Below are 21,821 nucleotides of genomic sequence, written 5' to 3'. Positions count from 1 at the left end.
GTACTTTATCCTACCACGCACACAGGAAGCGAAGGAACGAGCGTAGCTTCTGCCCATCTGATTTTTGAGAAACACAAGGGTTCAGTCAGTGGGCAAACAGCAAGATTATCTAAGAACCAGCATGGCTAAAGGGGATTTGGCGAGCTTTGCTTGTGTTCATCTGTGACTGATGCAATCAGTTCTGATACTTTTGGGTCAGACTATTTAGAGCGGCGACCCGGGTCCCTCGCAGCCTGGACCCTTAATATTTGGATTAGCACAAAGAACCGCTGACGGGTCAAACAGACAAATATGACACATTCATTACACTTCAACATGAATTATTAGTTGCTCTCAGACTGTGTGAGAGCATTACAAGGTTCTTCTATGGACACAGTCTTTGATATCTGAATTTCAACCCGTTTCGATTTATTGTATTCTAAATATTCTACTAGTTATGATAATGTTGTAAGCAAGCTGTAGCTGCTATAGATGACTGATGGACATGCAAACTGTGTCATAGCTGCACCATAACAACCTGAATGATATTGTGAGGCGGCAAAGATCATCTGACACAGGGCGTGTGTGCTGTGGACTGTGGCTTTGTTTGAGCCCATCCTGCTGATACTCGATGAGATGGGGATAACTGTAAAGTTAAGTTGGAGTCACATCCACATCCTCTCAGTGATGGACACGTTGAGGCTAGATTACTTTGTGTTTCTCGCTCATTCGTTTGAACCTGAGTGTGGTTACGGCTCGCACATCGTTACATTCACACCTTTCATTATCCTCCAACTCAGCATATCAGCTTTGCTGTCTCAAGTGCCAGAGGCTTGTTTATGTGATCAACAATTCATTTACAGCTACTGAGTCACAGCAGACCACTCCATCTGCAAATTATCTCCCCGTGAGACGTTTTATTTATATTAGAGCTGTGCAGTGTAAGCATCGAGCCGACTACACACCAGGTTCACCAGTTCAGCCTGTGTAGCTGTTGATTATTCAGCTCATTCAGCGTTTGCTTTATATGTGATCAGATATTGCTATTTCTTCCATACCCTCCTTGTTGCAATTAAAAGTGAACTAGAACCAGAAACAAGCACATTTGTGAACATTGTAACTCTTGTTAACTATTACATCATGTTTAATAATGAATCTGGCCTGAACGTTTTTGATGTAACTTTATTAGGGTTCATTTCAGGCCTCAGCACAGTCTCACAGTTTCGATGAAGAGATTTGGTCCTCTGTCCAACATGTTTGAGGCTAGACTCGAGACCGAGGCACGACCAGTTCTGCAGTTCACTAAAAGAAGGTTGTTTTTCCTCTTGGTTACCGTCTGTTATAACAGCACATGTGTCATTTCTGACAGGTTGAACATGTCAAATGAAAATTATGCATTGTAGATACAGTGAACCTGTGAAGGCGGCCCATTGATGGCTGTGTCCATGTAGCAGAAGCACTGCGTGTTACATGTGTGCAGTGATGGCAGCTTTCAGTGTCTCCAGTGAGGTGGCATCTGTATCGGCCCCGCCTCCCTGCAGCTAGAGGAGTCAGTGAAGTAGAGACAGGAAGTGCAAGAGAAAGGTTAAGACCGTAATTGGCGTCTGTCCTGGTCCTGGTAGTGCAATGCTCCAGGGACAAAGACTTTATCAGGCCTAATGATGCCTGCAAGATGATGGGAGACTAACTGCGAGCCCCCACCCATGCTCCTCTCTGACAGGAGGATCCACAGACAGCAAACTGCCAGCTCAAGGACACGTGCTGGACTCACAGTGATGTCGAATTTTAACGTGACATAGATCCAGACAACACAAAGCTTTGCCAAGTCCTTCAGATGAGGGAAAACGTCCTGCAGGAACAATGTGGTGCAGAGTTTGGGAGCACCAGGTTTGTTCTGGTTGTTCATCTTGGATCTCCCTTTAGAAGACCAGAGGCTTTGTTTTAGATGTTGGTTATGATTTATCAGTATGACTTGTCTCTGCAGCTTCACTCTGCTGCTGCAAGCTCCTTTCCCCCCATTATTAATGATTTTTAACATTATTTCTCAGAAAAGGAGGTGAGGCGGTCATATTCAGCCTCCATGAAATTCTTGGCGTTCCCTCTCATACGATAAGCGCTCCATAGGCACAGTCCATCTGTTAGCCAAGTAGAGACTGACAGGTACAGTGGGGGCCAGGTTCTTTCTTTGAGTAGTGAGTCCCTCTGTTGCTGCTCTGCTGTCAACACTACAGCAAACTAAATACTGTGGAAAGACCTGCCTGCTCCTCTCCCTGCTTGTCAGTGTTGAAGGTGACCTCTATGAGGTGTAAACAATAACTGTCCTATTAAAATTGTGGAGACCTGTGTCAACACCCCGGATCACCTGAACCCATCGCTCCCACTGCAATGGGTAGTGTGGTTGATGCAGACAGGCCCCAGTTCTGGGGACTCCACCGGACGCAGAGCCCTAACACCAGTAACCAATTCAACCAACACTGAAGACCAAAAAGGCAGACTGGCCCCAGTCCAAGACAAGCCACTTCCCCAAACCGCCATCTCAACGGCTCCCTCTCCGACTGTTCCCCGAGCAGCCAAAGGTTGCAGATCGCTCCCGCACAGCCAGAAAATCAGGTAACCTCGGGCACCAGGGCCCCTTGCCCTGCGCCTGCACCCGCATAGAGGAGGCCAGCCACCTGGCCCTGTGCCAGCACCCGCTACCACAAGCCCCCCAGGCCCCACATCCCAAGACTGCAAGGCAGCACCCACCCCAGCCACCAACCACCACCAGCCGAGGCAGACGCACAGATGCCCCAAAACGGCAGCTCTCCAGCCCCCAAGAAGGCACCAGACTGCCATAGCCCCAGAGACCAATCCGGCCACCTGCAAGGACCAGAGGGTGACTGCAGCTGACCACCCCCAACTAAGTAATGGAATCAATGAGTGGGGACCAGATGTGCCAGGCCAGTGTCAAAGCTGGACGTTTTTTTATCTATGGACCCCAAAAATGTCCACGATATCATCTCTGGTCTGTGGAGAAGCCGTTCCACAGAGTGTGACATAAGTGTGTTTTCAGTCAGCTGCATGCTGCCATGCTCAGTGCTGCAGAGATTCATGGTGACTCTCACATTATTACAACAGAGCTGCCAGCTCTGTTGATGCTTGAGAGTGGGCGTGTTTTTACTTATTCATAAACCTGTGCACACTGTGTGTATTTAGGAGTGTGCAAATTATTCTATGTGTGTGTATGTGAGTGCTTTAACATGTGTGTGGCTGTGACATGTTAAGGCATGTGCTACAGTCTGAACGGAGGCACCCAGAATGCCTGTTGCTGTTCCAGTGCCAGTAATTTGGAAAACCACTGTGTGTGTGTGTGTGTGTGTGTGTGTGTGTGTGTGAATACTGCTGCTAACTGGACTGGTGTGCAAGAAGTTGTTCCTTCATACACATACACACACATATATATACACACACACACACACACACACACACACACACACACACACACACACACACACACACACACAGTGCTACTTATGTATTTGCTCAGCCATGTGACCTTTTCACTAGCGACCTCAGCCCTGAGACACACTACACACCAAGCAGAAATATGATGTATGCTCTGCATTTCCCATTTCTGCAGCCTACACACAGACACACTCCTGCCCTCATTACCCATAATTCACATCTGGCCGTCTTTAAAATGGGACAGCTGTTTCATCAGCGCATTCCTCCTCGCTCTTCAACCTTCTCTTCCGTGCTATCCCACAGTTCTCCAAACACAAGTCTGGCTCATCATCGCCTTTGACAATGAATTAATTTTGCATCTTTTGATTCACATTTTGTGACATTAATAAATGGATGGACTGGCTAAGCATACATATACATACATAATGTAGGCTGTGATGGACACGCTGCTAAAGGCAAATGTAGCATAGCAATGGACCATACTTTAAATACATTTAGAGTATGGGGGGAAATATAAGTAGTTCCACAAGTCTTTGTGCTTTCCACCACATAATGTCCATAATTTGTGGTTCTGCCTCTCTGCATCACAACGATATTTTAGGCATTTTTTGGTTTCTTTATTCAGAAAGAGCTCGATGTGGCACCGTCACACACAAAGGAATTCATGTGCACGCTCAAGAAAAGAAAGAGATAAAACACTTTTGTATTATACAACAGTTCACTGTCAGTCCTTCAAATCCAACATGCAGCATCAATGCATCTGCTAACGTTAGCAGTAGCAGTTCCCTCTGAACTGCAAAACTAAGGAGAGACTAATAAAGCACAGCTATGGAAATACCCATATGTCTGTGCTTACCCTGACCCCCACCTTTTCTCTTCTATCTCCATCTTAGTTTTTCTTTCTCTCTCGGTGTTTTGGGGGGTTTGGCCCCACTGAGAGGATGGAAAGCTAATCTGCAGCACTCTGTGGCTCAGCGGAGCTGGTCTCTCACCATTCCCACGGAGAGAGTTGCCAAAGCAAATTTGGCGACAGGAAATGGAGACCCCTCTCCCTTCCTAAACTGTGTGTGTGTGTGTGTGTGTGTGTGTGTGTGTGTGTGTGTGTGTGTGTGTCTGCACGGCCTCCAGGGCGCCAGTGGGAAAGGCCTGCATACAACACAATACGTGTGTTGTCCTCCCTCTCGTTATGCTTCCTCTCACAGTTATCAGTCTTGTCATGTGAAACTGACAGTTTTGGTGCTCTAAATGAAAGCTTGCCCTCCATGAGGTGCCACAAATCTGTCAGTTTATAGGTTTTTATGACCTATTAAAAAGACTTGGTGGTTTTAATTTTACTGATGTGTGTTTGAGACGGAGGCCTCGCGTTCCCTTTAGAGGGTCAGGTGATTTTGAGACTCCTGAAATAGTATAGTTCATGTCTACAAAGGACATGAACTAGGAGGGATGTAAGTATGTAATTTAACCATTATATTTGGCCTGTTAGTGTTGTACAGGGGTTGTATTGGTTAGTTGCTACAAGTGTTTGAACTTTAGACCGGCTCTGGGAAGTTGGCCCTCTGTTTTGTCTACTAGCCTCTCAGGAGTCTTCCTGGAAAAGGCCTAAAAACAACTACAGACCTGCTGCCACATCTTTCCTGGGAAAAACATGTCCAGTTCAAATAAACAGAATCGTCAGATCTAACATTTGGTCAAAGTTCCAGGAAGAAGGGGTAACTGGCAGTGTAGAAATTTCACAGCTGATGGGGTAAATGATGTCTCAGATGGGGATTAGGGCAACATGTCGCACAATGTTACCTCACAGCAACAAGGCTGTGAGGCCTGTCTGGCCGGGGCCTTTGTACGGCATCTGCATGGGTTCTTCTTCCCACAGTCCAAAGGCATGCAGTTAGTGGGGTCAGGTTAATTGGTCACTCCCTGGGGCAGACTGGTGACCTGTCCAGGGTGCTGCTCCATGGTAGCTGGGATAGGCAACCCTGATGATGGGAAGAGAATGGATGGAGGGGGGGATTAGACTTTATAAACTCCATCTGCACCGATGTCCTGTTTAGCCTGGTTTGACTGCACTGTTGCCAGTTTACATTGGAGCAACTGCACATGATGGTAGGCTCGAGCAGACTTCATAGAAGGATAACAGGAGAGAGTCCTTGGCCGTCGGTGTCAGTTGTCCTAGTCTGTGTTTATATCCAGCGTGCATGGGCCTCCTCTCTGTATACAGCTGGTAGTTGTCTGTTACCCAGTGAACTCAACAACTTATTACTTGTTCCTTCTAACTCAAAACTTCCCAAAAAAAGAAAAACTCAGTTACTTATGTGCTGAGTGCAGGAGAAATGACTTTGCACCACATCAAAGTGAATATTAGATGAGGCCATTTCAAGTGGAGTCAGCAAACCAGTTCATGTTGAAAACTGCACCTCAGCACACTGGGAAGTCTCGAATAATAAGAGTGATCTGATGCAGTGCTGTAATTATGTAAAGTGTGCTTCTGTTTACTCCATAGAGGACAGAGGCACGATTGTTCTCTGTGACCTGTCGGCCAAGGAGGTGATGGTGGGTCGAACTACCAACCAAAACTGAAGCTCAGCGTGTGCGCACACACGCACACCACACACACGCACACTGAAACACACATACACACACACACACAGTCTGCACACAGAGGAGTTCACCTTCACATATCTCTTGAATAAAAGCCACTTAGTGAGATTGTTTGTTCATCCAGAGCCAATGAACTGATCCCAGAGCATCAGGGTCCGTCCTTTTTCTTTTGCATCAAAAATGGAGCATGTTGTCTCACACCTGTTTGTTTCCCCAGCATATGTTGGGTTTTGTGGCTTCTCATGTACAAAGGCAGCTAAGCTCCCGCTTTGTCTTCAGGAAGAGCCCCTCCTTTTCCACTGCAGCGGGCCCCTTAGCAAGACATGCAGCGAGGCCAAAGTCAGGTCACAGGCAGGGTGCGGCTCCTGAGCGAAGGAGAAGCAGAGTTATTTGCCCCTTTCATGTCAGCCTGGCATGTGGTGGATTTTGGGTTAGGTGACCTGTTTTGGTTCCTTACTCGTGCAAGCTGTTTGCCTCTGATTCATCTGCGGTCTGACCACCTGATACACAGTCAAAACAGAAATCACAAAAGGAAATTCATTTTCCAAGGAAACGCACAACATTCAGCACACTTTAATGCCTGCACTAATGTTTGTGTATGAGTCAAAAAAAAAACACTCAGTGACGTTTTCTTTTTAATGTAACAGTTTAGTTGAAGCCAGCTGTTGTGTTCTGTGAGGCTGTGCTGCGAGTATGCTTCTGCGAGGCTCTGTTTTGCTCGCTTTTCTCTGCAGCTGGAATCTAGCTTGTTTGTAGAGGACATCCTGTAATCTATGACACAGGAAACGCTTTCAGACAGATAGACGAAAAGAGCTGGGTAGGTGGGTGGAGGTTCAGGGGAAGACGAGCAAGAGGAGGGAGTGGCAGCAAAGGAAACAATGTGGTGGTGACAGTGGGCTGTCAAGAAAGAGCGTGTGCGTCCGCCGTGTTCAGTCATGGTTTTCAGCAGACAGGATCAGCTAGTGTTGCTCGTCTCATCGGTGTATCGGAGCATGCAGGGAATGATTAAGACAAACTGAACATGTTTCTGTAGTCAGACTGATTCTGTGTTTGTGAGTACAACACAATAAGAAAGCACAGCTTTCATCAACACTGGGATCTTGCTCTAGCGTTCCTTTTCCATCTCAGATTGTGCCCAGCTTCACAAGTATATATGTTATTTAACCGTTTAAAGGTCAGCGCAGTGAGAGTGTAGCAGTGTCAGTCTTGTTAAAAGTTTCACTTCCCCGTTTGTCTTTGCAAGACTTATGTATGTTTTTAAAGAACTGAATATCTTTGCACAGCGCTCGTGGTGCGGGGGATTCGGTGGTAACCTCGTGGTCATGCTCTTTTCAGGATTTTCTTCTCCACATATGTGTAAAAATGGTTTACACACAAAAGTCTGACAAAAAGATTCTATTCATAGAGACAAACGGCGATGGCCTGCAGACACAGGAAGTGAAACTGTGAGGATTTTCAGACAGACTTAAACTGAGAAGACTGCTCTCACTCCACCCTTCCTGTCTCTGCCGCAAACACCCCTAACAGAGATACACACCCACCACCGCTCTGCCAGACACATGCTACAGACAGACCTTTTCAACATATGCTCCTCCGTGACTCGATCCTTTGTGCGATTCCCGTGCGAGGCACATCTGACAGATCCCGGCCTGTACACCACTCTGCAGCTCTCCTAATAAAATCATATCTGACTTTCAATAAGAGCCACTGCCACCCTCTCGATATCGCAGTAAGGCCTGTGCCTAGATAATACAAGCACTGGAACGCAGTACATAGACGGTGCACTTTCGACACGTCTAACACGCCCTGCTTAATCACAAAGTCTTATCTTAGAAGTGTGACATCCTGTCTGCTGTGGAATCCACGCCGGATCATAAAGGGAGTGGGTTTGCTGCAAGGTGCACAAGTGTGTGTGCACGCTTGCATACTTTGGCACGTCTTTGAACTCTGACTTACAGCAGCCCTGTTGAGCACAGCGTCTTATCTGGAGAGGACTGTGAAGTTTCCAATAAACAAGATGTGTGTCGCTCACATCTCGGTCAAGGTCTCGGTGTTTGCTCGAAGACTCGTCATTCATCCCACACAAGCGTTTCGATAACGTTTACTCTCACGTATAAAGATGATGTCAGAAATCAAACTATAATAGGGTTAGGGGGGTAGGGTTGGTGTAGTTGTTGGGTCTGCGCTTCGACAGGCATCGCTGGTTTAGAGACTTATTCCTCATGAAGAAAGCAAGACAATGACACACACCGTGACGTCAGACACAGTAGTAGAAATTACACCAGTGCTTACTTTTGGACTGAGAACCAGTCCCACTGACATGCCTCAAACAGGAATTTCCTGACTCTTTGCCTCCCGTTGTTCAATCAACGAGACATTCAGATTTCTGCATCGCTGAAGCGCGCAGGCTCAGCTGCCGGCTTTGTTGACCCTGTTCCTCCCGTGTGCCCGTGATTACCAGGACCGTATGGAGACCGCGGCGTTGGCAACTGTTAATCCACGAGACAAGGACTGGCACGTGGCACGGAGACTTTGCCCAGAGCCAGAGCTGTCTGCCACCCCCCTCTCCCCCTCTCCCTCTCAGCTGCAGGCTCTAGCCGCTTGCCTCTGGCCCGCTCGGCTGCAGTCAAATCTAGGACACGTCTTGATCTCTTGATAACCCACAATCATAGCGACCAAGACTCTTGTGCGCTATTATAGGGGTTTGTGTGTTTGTTTACCTTCTATGAAAAATGGTAATGTCTTTATTATTGTGTGAGTGTGGGACTCCAGTATACTGTGGAAGCCTGTTTGAAAGGTAACATAGTATAAAATATATGAGTGGACACAAAGTGTCAGAGCTGGTTCAGGGTGCTTACCCACATGTTTGCTGAGTCGTGCCATATTTAATGACATCAGTCCCAGCCTACGTCCAACACTTGCTCATCTCTGCTACTTTAACTACCTTCACCTGGCCACAGGTTCTTGTATCTCCTCCTCGTTCTGTGTTTGTTCTCATGGAGCTCTGTTCTGGGCTCCTACTCGATGCTCTCCATAGAAGCACATGGAAGGACAGGTTTACAACTATAAATGACAGCAGATAAAAATATTAGTTAGAATTAATGGAAAAATTGAAGCTATAGTTGTGCTGATTGAAGTGCTAAGGCGGTAAAAAGGTGATAAATGTGTGTGAATATATTTGTTTTTTACACCAGAGCAAAGCCTAGTTTAAAAAAAAAAAAGCTATTTGGACCCATTTTTTTAATTAAAAATGCTTAAATTTGCAGTTGATATATTAACAGTCAGTGTAATGATGCCATGAATCACTCTCTGTTAGATAGTTTAAGGTTCTCTATCAAAGAGCTTAGCAAACAATAGGAATACAAAACCTGACTGTACGTTGGTGCTTGCTGTACCTTTGAGACACTTATAGAAAAGACGTCTTTAAACAAGCTGAGCGCTGAGCGTGGTTTCACATTTAAAGGAACCACAGCTGTGTTCCTCTGAGACCCGAGCCTCCAGATAACAGTTCCCTTACACCAGCAGACCAGATAATGAAGGCTGCTTCAATGCTATGACGCTGCTATGGAAAGTCATGAAGTCTTACGTCAGGCAGATCGAGGCCAGCTGTCACATCGGCAGACCTCAGTGGTATTTGATCGTCTGGCCACTTTCCTACGAGAGCAGCTCTGATTACACAGACATGTGGCAGACGTGACACACTGCCAACAGTCGACAGAAGCAGCGTCCAGCCCATTACAAATGACCACCTGTTGACATCACGCAGGGCTGCTCTGTGTGATGGTGTAAAGATAGTGCTACTCCTGCTCACATCGCTGATTCTCAAGAGAAGTCCTCACAGAGAAAACCACAGCGAGAGAGTGCATCTATCTCCGATGATAAGGATTTTGAGATCCATACATTTTATTTTAGGTGCCTGCCAAAACATTTAAGCTATGCATAAATGTTAATGGTTTGACGGAGCCGAGGCAAACCTGGCTACATGTGACCTCCAGTCCAAGCCGTGACCTCAACAAAGTCCAGGACTAAGTTCAGCAGTCACTAAGAATAAAATAGGCTTCCTCCATGTCCTGTGCAGAGCCATGAAGTGGAGCACACTGTCCGTGACCCCTACTTTAAGCCTGCTTAGTGTGACAGTAGGTCAGTCATGAAAAAGGTTTCACCAACCTCAGAGTGTCAGGAACCCCGAGGCCACAGGGCCACAGGGCCGGGCAGTCTGTGGCTCCTGGAGCTGTGGCTGCTACTGAGTAAATACTCTACAATTAAAACAGTCTTTATCATATTTAAAGTGTAGCTGAATGCAATCTGTTCAGTCACTGTAATCACTCGTAGTTGGTGTGTGTGTGTGTGTGTGTGTGTGTGTGTGTGTGTGTGTGTGTGTGTGTGTGTGTGTGGCAACTAGTGACAGTCACAGCCTAGAGAGGCTGAGGTCATAGCCACAAAGTCAGCATAACGGGGAGGAAAAGAAACAAACCCCTGCTTGTCTGTCTGTACGGGTATATCGATGACACACACACACACACACACACACCAACGAGTGTGTGAGTGGGCGGGTATTAACATCTTCATGGGGACCAAAAATTGGTAGTTTGCTATACTTGTGGGGACCAAAATCCCGTCCCCACGAGTTTGAAGGCATTTTTGAGACTCAAAATGTGGTTTTAGTGTCAGGGTTACAATTAGGTTAGGGTCAGGGTTAGGCCTCCATTTTTGATGGTTAGGGTAAGCAGCTAGGGAAAGCATTATGTCAATGAGATGTCCCCACAAGGATATAAATACACACATGCGTGTGTGTATATGGATGGGACACACACACTCGTTGGTATGAGTGTGTGTATATGGATGGCACACACACACACACACACACACACACACACACACACACACACACACACACACACACCCTCTCTTGGCTGCCTCTGAGCACATGCCCTCACATTGGTTACTCTGTGACACATTGCCATAAAGCGGACTGTGAGGTGTGTGTGTGAACTTTGCCAGAAATAGAACGACACACGAAGAGTAAGCGGCACACCTACATTTAACTTCAGCCATCGGAGACCCCTGCTGGCACTCCCCAGTACAGGCTGCTCAGTTCACTGACACTGGAGTGATGCAGACATCGGCATAGTCTGATTGATCCTTTAAACACACCTTCTTCTGTTCTCAGGTGTCCGATCCCATCCCGATGAAAAGGTCTAAACATGACGACCTCTCATCACAAACTCCGCTGGCCGACAGAGCGAAGCAGCACGACTGGCTGCAGTCCCTGCCAACTCCCAACAAGGTCAGTGTCAAATCAGGAGAACATGTTGGTGATCATGATGCACGACATGACACGTGATGTCATGTGAAGATGAACGGTTTGCTTTCTTTCGCAGATTTGTCATTTATCTGTTTCAGATCATCAAGCTCATTTTTATATCAGACACATAACCAGAGTGGAGAAAAAGTCCAGTTTTCATTCTGCTCTCCAAACTTCCTGGTCTATGTGACGAAACCTCAAATGTTTGCAGTAACTGTGCAGAAGTGCTTTAAGTCAGCCACATCGGACAGTTTTTGAGTATGAAGTTTAAATTCAGAGTGAAGTGTGCTCTTTGACTTCAGATCCACACTTTATTCATTCATTTTGGGAGCCTCTACCTGCTGGTGTCTTGTGGAGTATTGACCTGCTGCATGACTTCAGTGTGCTTGAGGTTCACCTGAAACTGGCATTTTTCTTCTTTTTATTCAGGCGTGGCTTTGCCTCACAGCGCTCCCACTGGTGACAGTTTTCCACAGGTCTCTTTCTCATTGTTGAATCATGAATGCAGCCTGAGGCAAATTAGGCCTGCACTTGTTCAGATGTTGTTCCCCTTTCTTTTGTGAGTCGATGATGTGCTCTTTCCTCTCCTCGGAAGGTCCAGTACTCTTCCAAGTTTTCCACATGTGTGGATGCAGGCTCTCACTGTGGAGCCTCAGAAATGACTTTGTGCCACAATCTAAAGAAAGAACTGAGAGTTCAGGGTTGGATAGCCGTTTTTCTCTTAATGAATCAAATCAAAAGTCAAAATGTTGTATTCACCTCAGTCGTCTTTTTCTACTACTGACATTTGTGTGACGATGTGAAACATGTAACTGACAAATATGCAAAAACATGTGAAATCAGGACACACAGCACTATCTTTAGATTTGGCCTGCAGTGCTAATGGAGGCCACGTGCTGAGTGACGCTTGGTTGTACTGACCCATGTCCAGTGTGTCCAACACAGTAACACATTTACACCAACAACTGAAGTGACTCATTCTACTCTTTGTACCCAGAATAAACGGCAGCTTTCACCATAAGAACAGGAGGGAAATGTTCTGATATTCATATTTACATTATGTCAAAATGAAATTTTGGGAATATTAACCTTGTGCAAACAAATATTTGTTCTTTTTCTTTGAACATCCTAAAACATTTACAGTAACTTGCAGCTGTAACATGGTAAAGTTAATAAGTCCTAATAAAGTTATGATTTTTCAGAAGTAAACAAAATCTCATCAAGTAATCCTCAGAAATATAAATATAATCACATAATAGAGGTCTTCAAAAAACAAATGATACATATATAACCCAAACAGGCACTTTGTCATTGTTGCGTTTAACCACGGTGGCGTGTGCCAAGCTGCTGTCACGACTGCTGAACAGTCCACTGGTGTAATTTCACCCCTCAGTTTGGAGGTTTGACCTCAGAGGAGTTTCTACAGTGTTCGAGGTTCATGGAGATTCTCAGAGAGCAGAGATCGCTGTGACACAAACCTGTCAACACTGCGACCGATTTTTCTTTGTGTGTTATGTGTTTGTCTTTTCTTTCTCTTCTCCAACATATCAGAGTCCATTATTACAGTAAACCAATACTAGTAAGAAAAAAATCATATTAAATACCATGAAGTAGAAACAAAAAGCCGTCGTCCTCACCCACAGCCAGAGAAGGTTCATAGTGTAAGTGAGCTCCTGTTCTTGTTGTAGCAGTGGACCTGTGACTGTGAGCAGGAGTTTACATGATCACAACAGGGAACAGTTTCTTCACTGCATATTGTTGTTATGGCCAAGTTATAAAGATGTTTATGTTAATATTCACACGCTTATCGACTTTTCCTGTGAGCTGATAGTAAAAATGAATACATTTTATGTCGTTTTTTAATGGTTAGTAGTTGTGACCAATGGGAATGTCCTTGTTCAGTGTTGGTCAAGTTACTTGAAAAAAGTAATGATTACTTCCCCCAAAAAGTAATCTTGTTACTTTACTGATTACTTATTTTCAAAAGTATTAATTACTTAGTTACTTAGTTACTTTTTAAAAACACGATTTACAACCTGAATAGGTGATAAAGCGACAGATCTTTCAGCCTTTATAATCCATCATACAAAATGTAATCAAATGGAAAAGTCTCTTTTTAAAACTTGTTTTATTAGTTTTAATCTTTTAAAAAATTTAATTATATGCAACATTCTCTGACTGGAAGAAATTAGTTTAACATTTAAACCTATTTTCTGCACATTCCAGCACATAAAATAAAATATTTTTTTCTGTTTACACTCAGTCTTTCAAATAGATGCAAGTAAAACACAACAGAAAAGAAATAAAATCAAAGACTAGCGGTCCTGTTGCTCTGTTTTCACCTGTAAAGCAGGAGTGGCGTAGGCGGAGGTTTGCCCTGGTGCGGGTGTGCCGCAGCGGTCAGTGGAAGAATCCTCGAGTTTCTCTGTGAATTTCCCATTACGTCGTTGCGCACTCGGTGCTTGCTTGGAAGTTTAGGGGTTTTTTTGCTGTAAAAAGAAGTTTTCTTCCCACGCACAACGGACGCTAATGTTTTTGTCACTTTTTATGGAATCAAAGTCAAAGTAAGGTCAGTACTTCCACGCTTTAAACGCTGCATGCTCATACTCTCTCCCGCACTCAATGTATTATCCATTGTTGATCTGCACACAGCTGTTGCCACGAACGTCGCACTCGCTTACGTCATTGTCATGAGACACTCTCGCAAAAAATCACGGTTTTAGTAACGCAGTAACGCAGTGTGCTTACGGGAAAGTAACGGTAATCTAATTACCGTTTTTGCAATAGTAATCCCTTACTTTACTTATTACTTGAAAAAAGTAATCGGATTAGCCATCTCTGTCCTTGTTAACCCTAAACTCTGTGGCTCGGTGTAATTTCCTCACTAACTTGAATCACTTGTGTTCTCCAGGGGCTGAACTGCATTCAGTCCAGGCAGAGGCCCTCAGCTTTCAGACCCTGGTCCCCCCACATCTCTGCGGGTGATAAGGAGCCCTCCAGTAACCCGCTGGCTCTGCTGAGAGACAGGTGAGAACAGCACCAAGTCCATTATAAACCTGGGTTCAGTAGATGTGCGGTCTAAGGGAAGCTGCTGCTCATGAGGATGGCAGTTGCTTCACTCAGCTGGGTATGTGGAGCTCCCACCCAGAGGAGTGCTCTCTCACTTGTCTGGGTGGGCTGGTGTCACAGGGGTCAAGTCTGACTGTTCCACAGCTTCCCACACTCTACCATTCACACACATTTGACACACTCATGCCGTGGGCACCCACTTGGCACAGTGCTGCCAGCGCAGTCTGCAAAATATCACAGATGATCTGGCCCAGTTTCTCCTGAAGTGGGAGGAAAGAGCTGCAGGCGCTTTGACTGTTTCCCAACGCGTTTGGCTGCTGAGGCTGTTCAGATTGGACCGTGTAACACAGCAGTAACAATCCATACTATTGGATCTCTGTCTTGATAATCGCGTAACCTTGATTTAGGTTATTGTATGTAAAACAACACGCGTCATGCTGGTCTGGTTTCGTTTTAGCTTCTACAATTACAAGACCCTAGAGAATGCAGTGGCCCCCAACGTCGCCCTCACTCCGCTACCACTAGGCAAGGTAGGGCCTCTGTCCCCATCGATACCCAGCACTTCCTACCCAAGTGGAAGCGAACCTCCAGGTGAGGGCGCACACCCCAACACCAGGCCTCGCAAGAGGAGAGCTACCGAGGAGCTCCAGTCCGCAGCACATGAAATCCCTGGGCCTGCTTCCTCAGCAGCCTGCAAACCTCCGCTGCCTCAGGATGACAAGGACTCTGAGGTGGAGATCGAGGTGGAGAGCCGCGACGAAGGTAAGAAAAGAACACTTTAACGATAATCAGATGTGTAAAGGTTGCTTCATTGTTTGGCTAAATACATGTAGCCCCGGTCAGGTGATCGTTTCATCCTCTCTCATCTCCGTGGCCTTTTCCAACAGCTGTTTCGTCCATGTCCTCCCTCTCGTCGCCATCTTTTACCTCATCCAGCAGCTCAGCCAAAGACTTGAGCTCGCCCGGTGTCCAAGGTCCCATCTGCACTATCGCGTCAGCCGAAAGCACGGCACCCGCAGCCACATCGGTGGCAGCACCAGCCCCTGTCACCTCTTCAGAGTCGGGCCTGGAGTCAGAGCTGGAGAGCCTGAGGCAGGCGCTGGACAGTGGGCTGGATTCCAAGGAGTCGAAGGAGAGGTTTCTGCACGAAATAGTTAAGATGAGGGTGAAGCAGGAGGAGAAGTTGGGATCGGCCCTGCAGGCGAAAAGAAGCCTTCAGCAGGTAATCCTTGTTGGAAGGCAACATGAGTATTATCCTAACTTTTGTGTATTTGCATTAAATACAAAGTGCAAGGTAAAGAGTGGAAGCAGAGGTAAATGGGAACTAACACATTTGCATTGTGTGACATGAAGCGGACTACCCTACAGGGGCCGTAGATTTAGATTTATCACTAATGACTTGTGTTTTGGCTTGTTTTAGCCGTCCTTAACAAAAGCTCTACACTCCACAGAGTGTGCACACACAGGAGATTCACTGAGCTTTAGTAGAAGTCACTGTCGTTCCCCACAAAGCTTAGCATGAGTTGGCAAATGATAACAATGGCAGCAGATGTTGCTGCAAAGGGAAAGGCCAGACTTCCATTTTTATTTTTGGACCATTTTTGGCAGAACAGAGCCGGTGTGGGTGAGCAACACAAGATGCATGCAGAGAAAGAAAAGCAGCCAGACGCCAGTCTACTTTCACTTTCCATTAGAGCTTAGTGCATATCCATGTCCCCCACAAGCTAAACCAGCAGCAGAGCCTCTGCTCTCCTTCCTCCTGTATTTAGCTCAGTTCATCCTCATAGCTTTGTTTTCATTTCAAGTCTCTGTGAAATACAGGCTGTGATGGGGATGGACTTTTAGTTGTCACTGTAGGAACCAACAAAGCTTGATGACAGATAAGTTAGTCCCAGCTGCTCGTTTCCCATGAGAAGGCGATGGGCATGTTGCCACGGCACAGACTGACTCTCTCTTAGAGATTTAGAGGAAGTAAACCCAGACTCTGTCAGCTGAACTGGCTTAGTGTAAACACTGACACTGAAGTGTGAGCAGTTCAGAGACAGGACTGTGACAGGCAGCGGGGTGGGTCACGTTCCTACGATGCTCATTTAAGATGTTGTTTAAGCTCTGTGGGCACTCCGAGTTTCTCTCAGTGACACATCCATGTCTACGGACATAGTTTAGTTCATTCCTTTTATTGAAAAACGTGCCTGTTTGGAAGACAAACAGAAAGACTGTAACATTTGAGACATTCATTTCAAAGACAACATATTCTGCTTTAGGACAGAACGCTAAGCAGATCCAGGACCAGCCGTAACTCTGAGTTTGAGCGTGGATGGTAAGAGGCTGCTAACCCCAGGCTGTTGTGTTCTCTACTTTGAAGGAGTTGGAGTTCTTGCGGGTGGCCAAGAAGGAAAAGCTGCGGGAGGCGACTGAGGCAAAGCGCAACCTCAGGAAGGAAATTGAGCGTCTGCGAGCTGAGAGTGAGAAGAAGATGAAGGAAGCCAACGAGTCAAGGAGCCGCCTGAAGCGGGAGCTAGAGCAAGCCCGACAGCTGAGGGTCTGTGATAAAGGCTGTGAGGCTGGGCGACTCCGTGCAAAGTATTCTGCACAGGTGATGATTCAGCTTTCAAATACCGTGTGTAATCCCTGTGAGCCAAAAGATCAGGATAGAAACTGTAGTAGAGCAGGGGTGTCCAACTCCAGGCCTGCAGCCCTCGAGGACATGTCCCAACATGTCTTGAAGTTCTCCAGAGGCCTGGTAACACACCATGGGATTCAGTTGTGCTGACCCAGGGTGAGATCTAAAACCTGCAGGACACCGGCCCTCGAGGCCTGGACCTGGACACCGCTGCTGTAGAGAATCTGTTATTTAAAAACCATATCATATCTCTGTGATCCCCTTAACTAACAGTGAGATGTGAGACCAGTTGTGATCGTAGAAGCTCTAGACAGTGTCCTCAATGTGAATGTTTCACTGTCCCAGATATTCTCAAGTCCAGCAGAGAAGCCAAGAACAAAAAAGCCACGATTCCTTTTCCCCAGTCAAAAATAAAGGGATGTATCCCTGAGACGTACGATATTCACCCTCCAAAAGGAAACGAGACTTTCCCCCAGGCACCATGGAAATACAGATTAGACAGCTGTGTCTGTGTACCTCCCTGCAGACACTGTAGTCGTCTGTGAGAGGCTGTCATTAAGACAGGATGCCATCATGAACTTTCTCAATGAGAAAAACTCAAACCCAACAGTCTGGAGACATCAGCTTGATACAAATGTGGACACATCAGTTAATAATGACTCTAATGATCTCAGAGAATATAAAACGTCATTCGTTGTAGGAGTTCAGAGGCCACTGATCGACATAGTAACTCTTGCATGATATAAACAGTGTGCTGCAGTAGGAGCTTGGAAACACTGATGTCCACAGGAGAGCAGAGGCTGTGTGTGTGTGGTGCGCGTGTGTTTGTTTGCTTTAAAGAGCACAGATAAAAGAGGGACAGTCACTGTTGTTGTTTCAGTTCAGCTTTCAGAGATTGGCAGTTCACTGCATTCGTATTCTATGAGCAAGCACCTGGTGACAGGATGTAACCTGCTGAGAGAAACTTCTCACTTCCTGAATATAGGATCAATATTCCAGGGAGGCGACGTCAGCTCTGCTTGTGAAAAGCAAGATTCAAACCAACGGACTGTCTTTGAGTACCAATGCTACACACCTGTGTCAAAATTAAGCCACCCTTTATTCTGCATCACTTTTAGTTTTGTTACAGTTTGAACAAACTTGTTAAAGCATTGGCTGTAAGCCTCGCTCGTTTTAACATTGACTCCCACTTGGAGCCACTGCCAAGTGGCTGTTTGAGGAAACACAGGAAACTTCCAGGTCGTTCATTCTTTAGCCCTGAAACAACATTTTTACAGTATATTCTTATAGTTTTTTTGAGTACATGAGCCCAGTTAGTCTGAGTTGTGTAGAGTGAGGTCGGTGCTTTTGACTCCAGACCGTCCTGCTCTCTTCTGCTGTACAGTCCCAGCTGATTTGTGCCCTTGCGTTTTCCAGATCGAGGACCTCCAGATGAAGCTGCAGCATGCCGAGGCCGACCGTGAGCAGCTTCGAGCCGACTTGCTGCACGAGCGAGAAGCTCGGGAGCACCTGGAGAGGATGGTGAAGGAGCTACAGCAGCAAATCAAACAGTAAAAGAGACGGGACACCCAAGGACATTCCCACTGGTGACAACTAACCAAGCAGCCAGCCTTACAGCTGAACCTTTTCCATTTGCCACCATGATCGCCACCCCACGAGTCCCACAGGTCACCCGCATCACACCACTGTTCCTGTGCTTGCCCCTCAGTCTACTGAACACAAAACGTAAGACTTCAAATGGAGACACAGAGAAGAATGGAGGAGCGTTGTCCTTGTGCATGAAAAGTCTAGTGGTACCGCAGAGGAATGACTGGAAGCATGCATTTTCTGAAGCACTGACTTTTGCACCTCTGAACTCGTAGAACTGAAAACTGGAGCACAGTGAACGGCTCTGTAGTGCTGAGTGCGGCTGTGCCTGGATTTTCCTTCACAAGGACACAAGGAGAGGCTGTAGGACTGTGATATAAACTCATAACGATATAACATCAACGTGTGCACCTGCTGGGAGGTGTTACAGTGACGTGGCCAGGAGGGAAGGCCTCCACCAGCGCCTCCTGCCACGATGAACCATAGGAGTCTGAAGACATTATAAGCTATTTAAGAGATTACATAGCGATATGTAGAATACACAAAGAGCGTTTTTCTGTTTTTCTGTGCTATTGGAGTGAAAAATGAACAAATGGACTTCCCACTGTGCTGCGGGGGTTTGTCAGGGAGCCATCGCAGCCCATTGGGGCGACTCCCCAAACACGATTGGATATGAAAACATGGCAAATGATTTTAACATGAAAGATTAGGTTTGGCTTTGTGTTCAACAGGCACATTTTCCATTTCAAATGAAGCCTCAAAAATGATCCCTACCAGTCACTTGGTGACGAGTTTTTAAATGAGCTCTTTTATTGGATGCTCTGCATACACTCACATACAAGTCGCATTTTATTTGAGTGTTTGAGTCCTGAAGTCTGTAACACACTCCAGATGTTTTCGTGCCGTCACAGTGGGCTGGGTGGTTGGTCTTGTCCGTAACCACAAAGTGTTCATTTGAATTAAAGTATGTACATATAAATATACCTTTCTTTTTTTAAACTTTACAATAATGAATCGCACTTTGTCATGAGGTGAAAACAGCCCCTCCCCCATCGTACTCCCACTATTTTCAGCAATCTTTCTTTGAAAGCATCGTCTTATACGCGACTCCTACCATATAGCATTTTGTTGATTATATGCATTTTCAAAAGAATATTGCTGCTCTGTTTTCATTAGGCAAGTATTGTAAATAAGCAGGAAGCCGGCGTTGGGCAGCAGCACACTCTCCAGTCTGACAACAGGAGCACGAACAAACGTTGTATTCAGAAGCCGGAGGCTGTGAATCAGCCGCCACACTGTGGATGCAATACAATCAGAATGTACATTGTGTTGATGCTAGTTTTCCTTTAATTATTGATGTTGTTTTAAATGTGAAAATATTTTATTATTTGTCTGTTGTGTTGAAGTTTTTACTTTCTAAAGAAGAATACTTCAAACTAACAGTTCTGTTCACATTTTTAATAGAAAACTAATTTTCTTTATGCATGAAATTTGACAGCGTTTGCCATACTTATAGTCAGTTATTGGGCATTGATACTGTACATGTAAGGGTTTTATTGTGTTATGCAATATCAAGCAATTTGTCTTATTTAGAAATGTTATTAAAAAAAAGCAACACGTGTATGTTGTTCTTAAGAGAAAATCAAACTTCACACAAAGAAAAAACTAATCAATGCTGGAAAACCTAAAGTGCCTGAAGGAGGGCCAAAGGTTTCCAGAGCAGGACAGGTGATGCTGAAGCTGTCAGAGGGAGGGGCGTCACATCAAGCCCCGCCCTCGCTCTGCAGCTCTTTATATCAGTATTCTGAGAATCCAGAGCAACGAACAAACTTCACAATCCTAAAAAGCTTTGGGCGTTTTTCTGAACGATTGCTTTCCTCGCCCCGTACTTGAAATCAATTATGTGCACGCTGTGGCAAAAAAGCCACCTGCTTTGGCAAATTGTTACTCTGGGTTTGGCAGAGCTGAAATTGGTACATTTTGTAGTTGTTTTTACGAAATAGCTAATGGCCTTACAGTGCTTGTGGTTTTCTACAAAAGAAGGAGACAATAATGACATTTGGCTTTTTGTCCTCCTGACGTTTAAAAACACATTTTATTTTCTAAAGAACCATTTTGCTAAACGACGGCAGCAAAGCAGCAATAACAGTCCACATTAGTATACTAGCCAGTGTGAAGAGTTGAATAAGAATTTACAAATGTAAATATTTTTTCATTTACGATATTGTAATAATATATGTACATGGTGTTTCCTTTTTCAAAAACTCTTTTCTTACAATAGCTGGTGGGGAGTTTGTTTTTTTTAACTTTGTGTTTTAACTGAGATGTTTCAAAAACAGTTCATGCATAAGTGAATTTAATCTTTTTTTTTTTTTTTTTACTGTAGTCTTTATATGACATGACTTTTTTCACCACTCATGAATTTTTAACAGTGTGTTTGGGATCAGCTGACCTGCAGTACAGGTCGCACACAGCTACACCTACTATATCACCGTGCTGATTCTTTTCCCTTCATCCTCATGTATCTTTTTAGCCCTGTGCTGCTGCTAATACTATATACAGTACTAGAAATATTTTTATGTAAGAGGCGAGCGCTCCCATGTATTAATGCCATACAGTATGAAAAGAGGCTTGGCTTATTCATCTATTTCCTTTATTTTCTTGATTCTTCATGCCTTTCTCTTCCAGCGCCACTGTTCCGTTCTCTAACGATACAGATATATTGTAAAGGAAAGGACTTTATGAGATTATGTTTGAAAATAGCTATGCTTATATACTACAGTGACTGAATGTACAGTGTATAGATGCATTACCACAAATAAAGTTGTTTGTCCAGATAGAACGACCTCGCTTCCTGTTTTTGGTGCCTTGTTAGCAAACAGCTATTATTTGCACTCAGTGCCTTTTTTGTTTTCAGTTCTGACCGATGGATTCAGTGCAGTTCACAAAGAGACTGCAAGAATACCTCGGTCTAAACCTTGGTGTTGTAAAGTGGAAATACACATATGTCTGGATTCATGTGTTGATAGTTCCTACTATCTGTGTGTTCCAGTAGAGAAGAAAAGAGAGAAGAAAAGTAAAGTGTCCTTTTACCATCAAAGAAAGTTGTGAAGGAAAAAGAGACTGTGGAGAATCAAACTGCAGTTAAGATGGGCTGCTTAATAACGTGGCTGTCCATGTCTTTACCGTTAAATGTCCTCAATGCAGACTACAACAATC

At 45.2% G+C, this 21,821-nt stretch overlaps 1 protein-coding gene across 1 annotated transcript in view; it reads left to right on the top strand.

The window, feature by feature from the left end:
- The window catches only part of skia (SKI proto-oncogene a), a 63,574-nt gene extending 42,130 nt beyond the window's left edge, over positions 1–21,444 (top strand). Inside the window, 7 exon segments of the mRNA XM_084918291.1 lie at positions 11,189–11,305; positions 14,235–14,350; positions 14,850–15,154; positions 15,280–15,614; positions 16,758–16,988; positions 18,432–18,553; positions 18,555–21,444. Coding sequence (XP_084774417.1) covers positions 11,189–11,305; positions 14,235–14,350; positions 14,850–15,154; positions 15,280–15,614; positions 16,758–16,988; positions 18,432–18,553; positions 18,555–18,612 — 1,284 coding nt within the window. The 3' untranslated portion in view covers positions 18,613–21,444.
- The last annotated feature ends 377 nt before the right edge of the window (positions 21,445–21,821 follow it).

The sequence above is a fragment of the Perissodus microlepis genome, chromosome 20 (genome assembly GCF_051167445.1).
Source record: "Perissodus microlepis isolate ML-2025 ecotype Zambia chromosome 20, ASM5116744v1, whole genome shotgun sequence".
Classification (NCBI taxonomy): Eukaryota; Metazoa; Chordata; class Actinopteri; order Cichliformes; family Cichlidae; genus Perissodus; species Perissodus microlepis.
The sequence above is the reverse complement of the archived record's forward strand: the minus strand, read 5'-3'. Positions and strand labels throughout refer to the sequence as shown.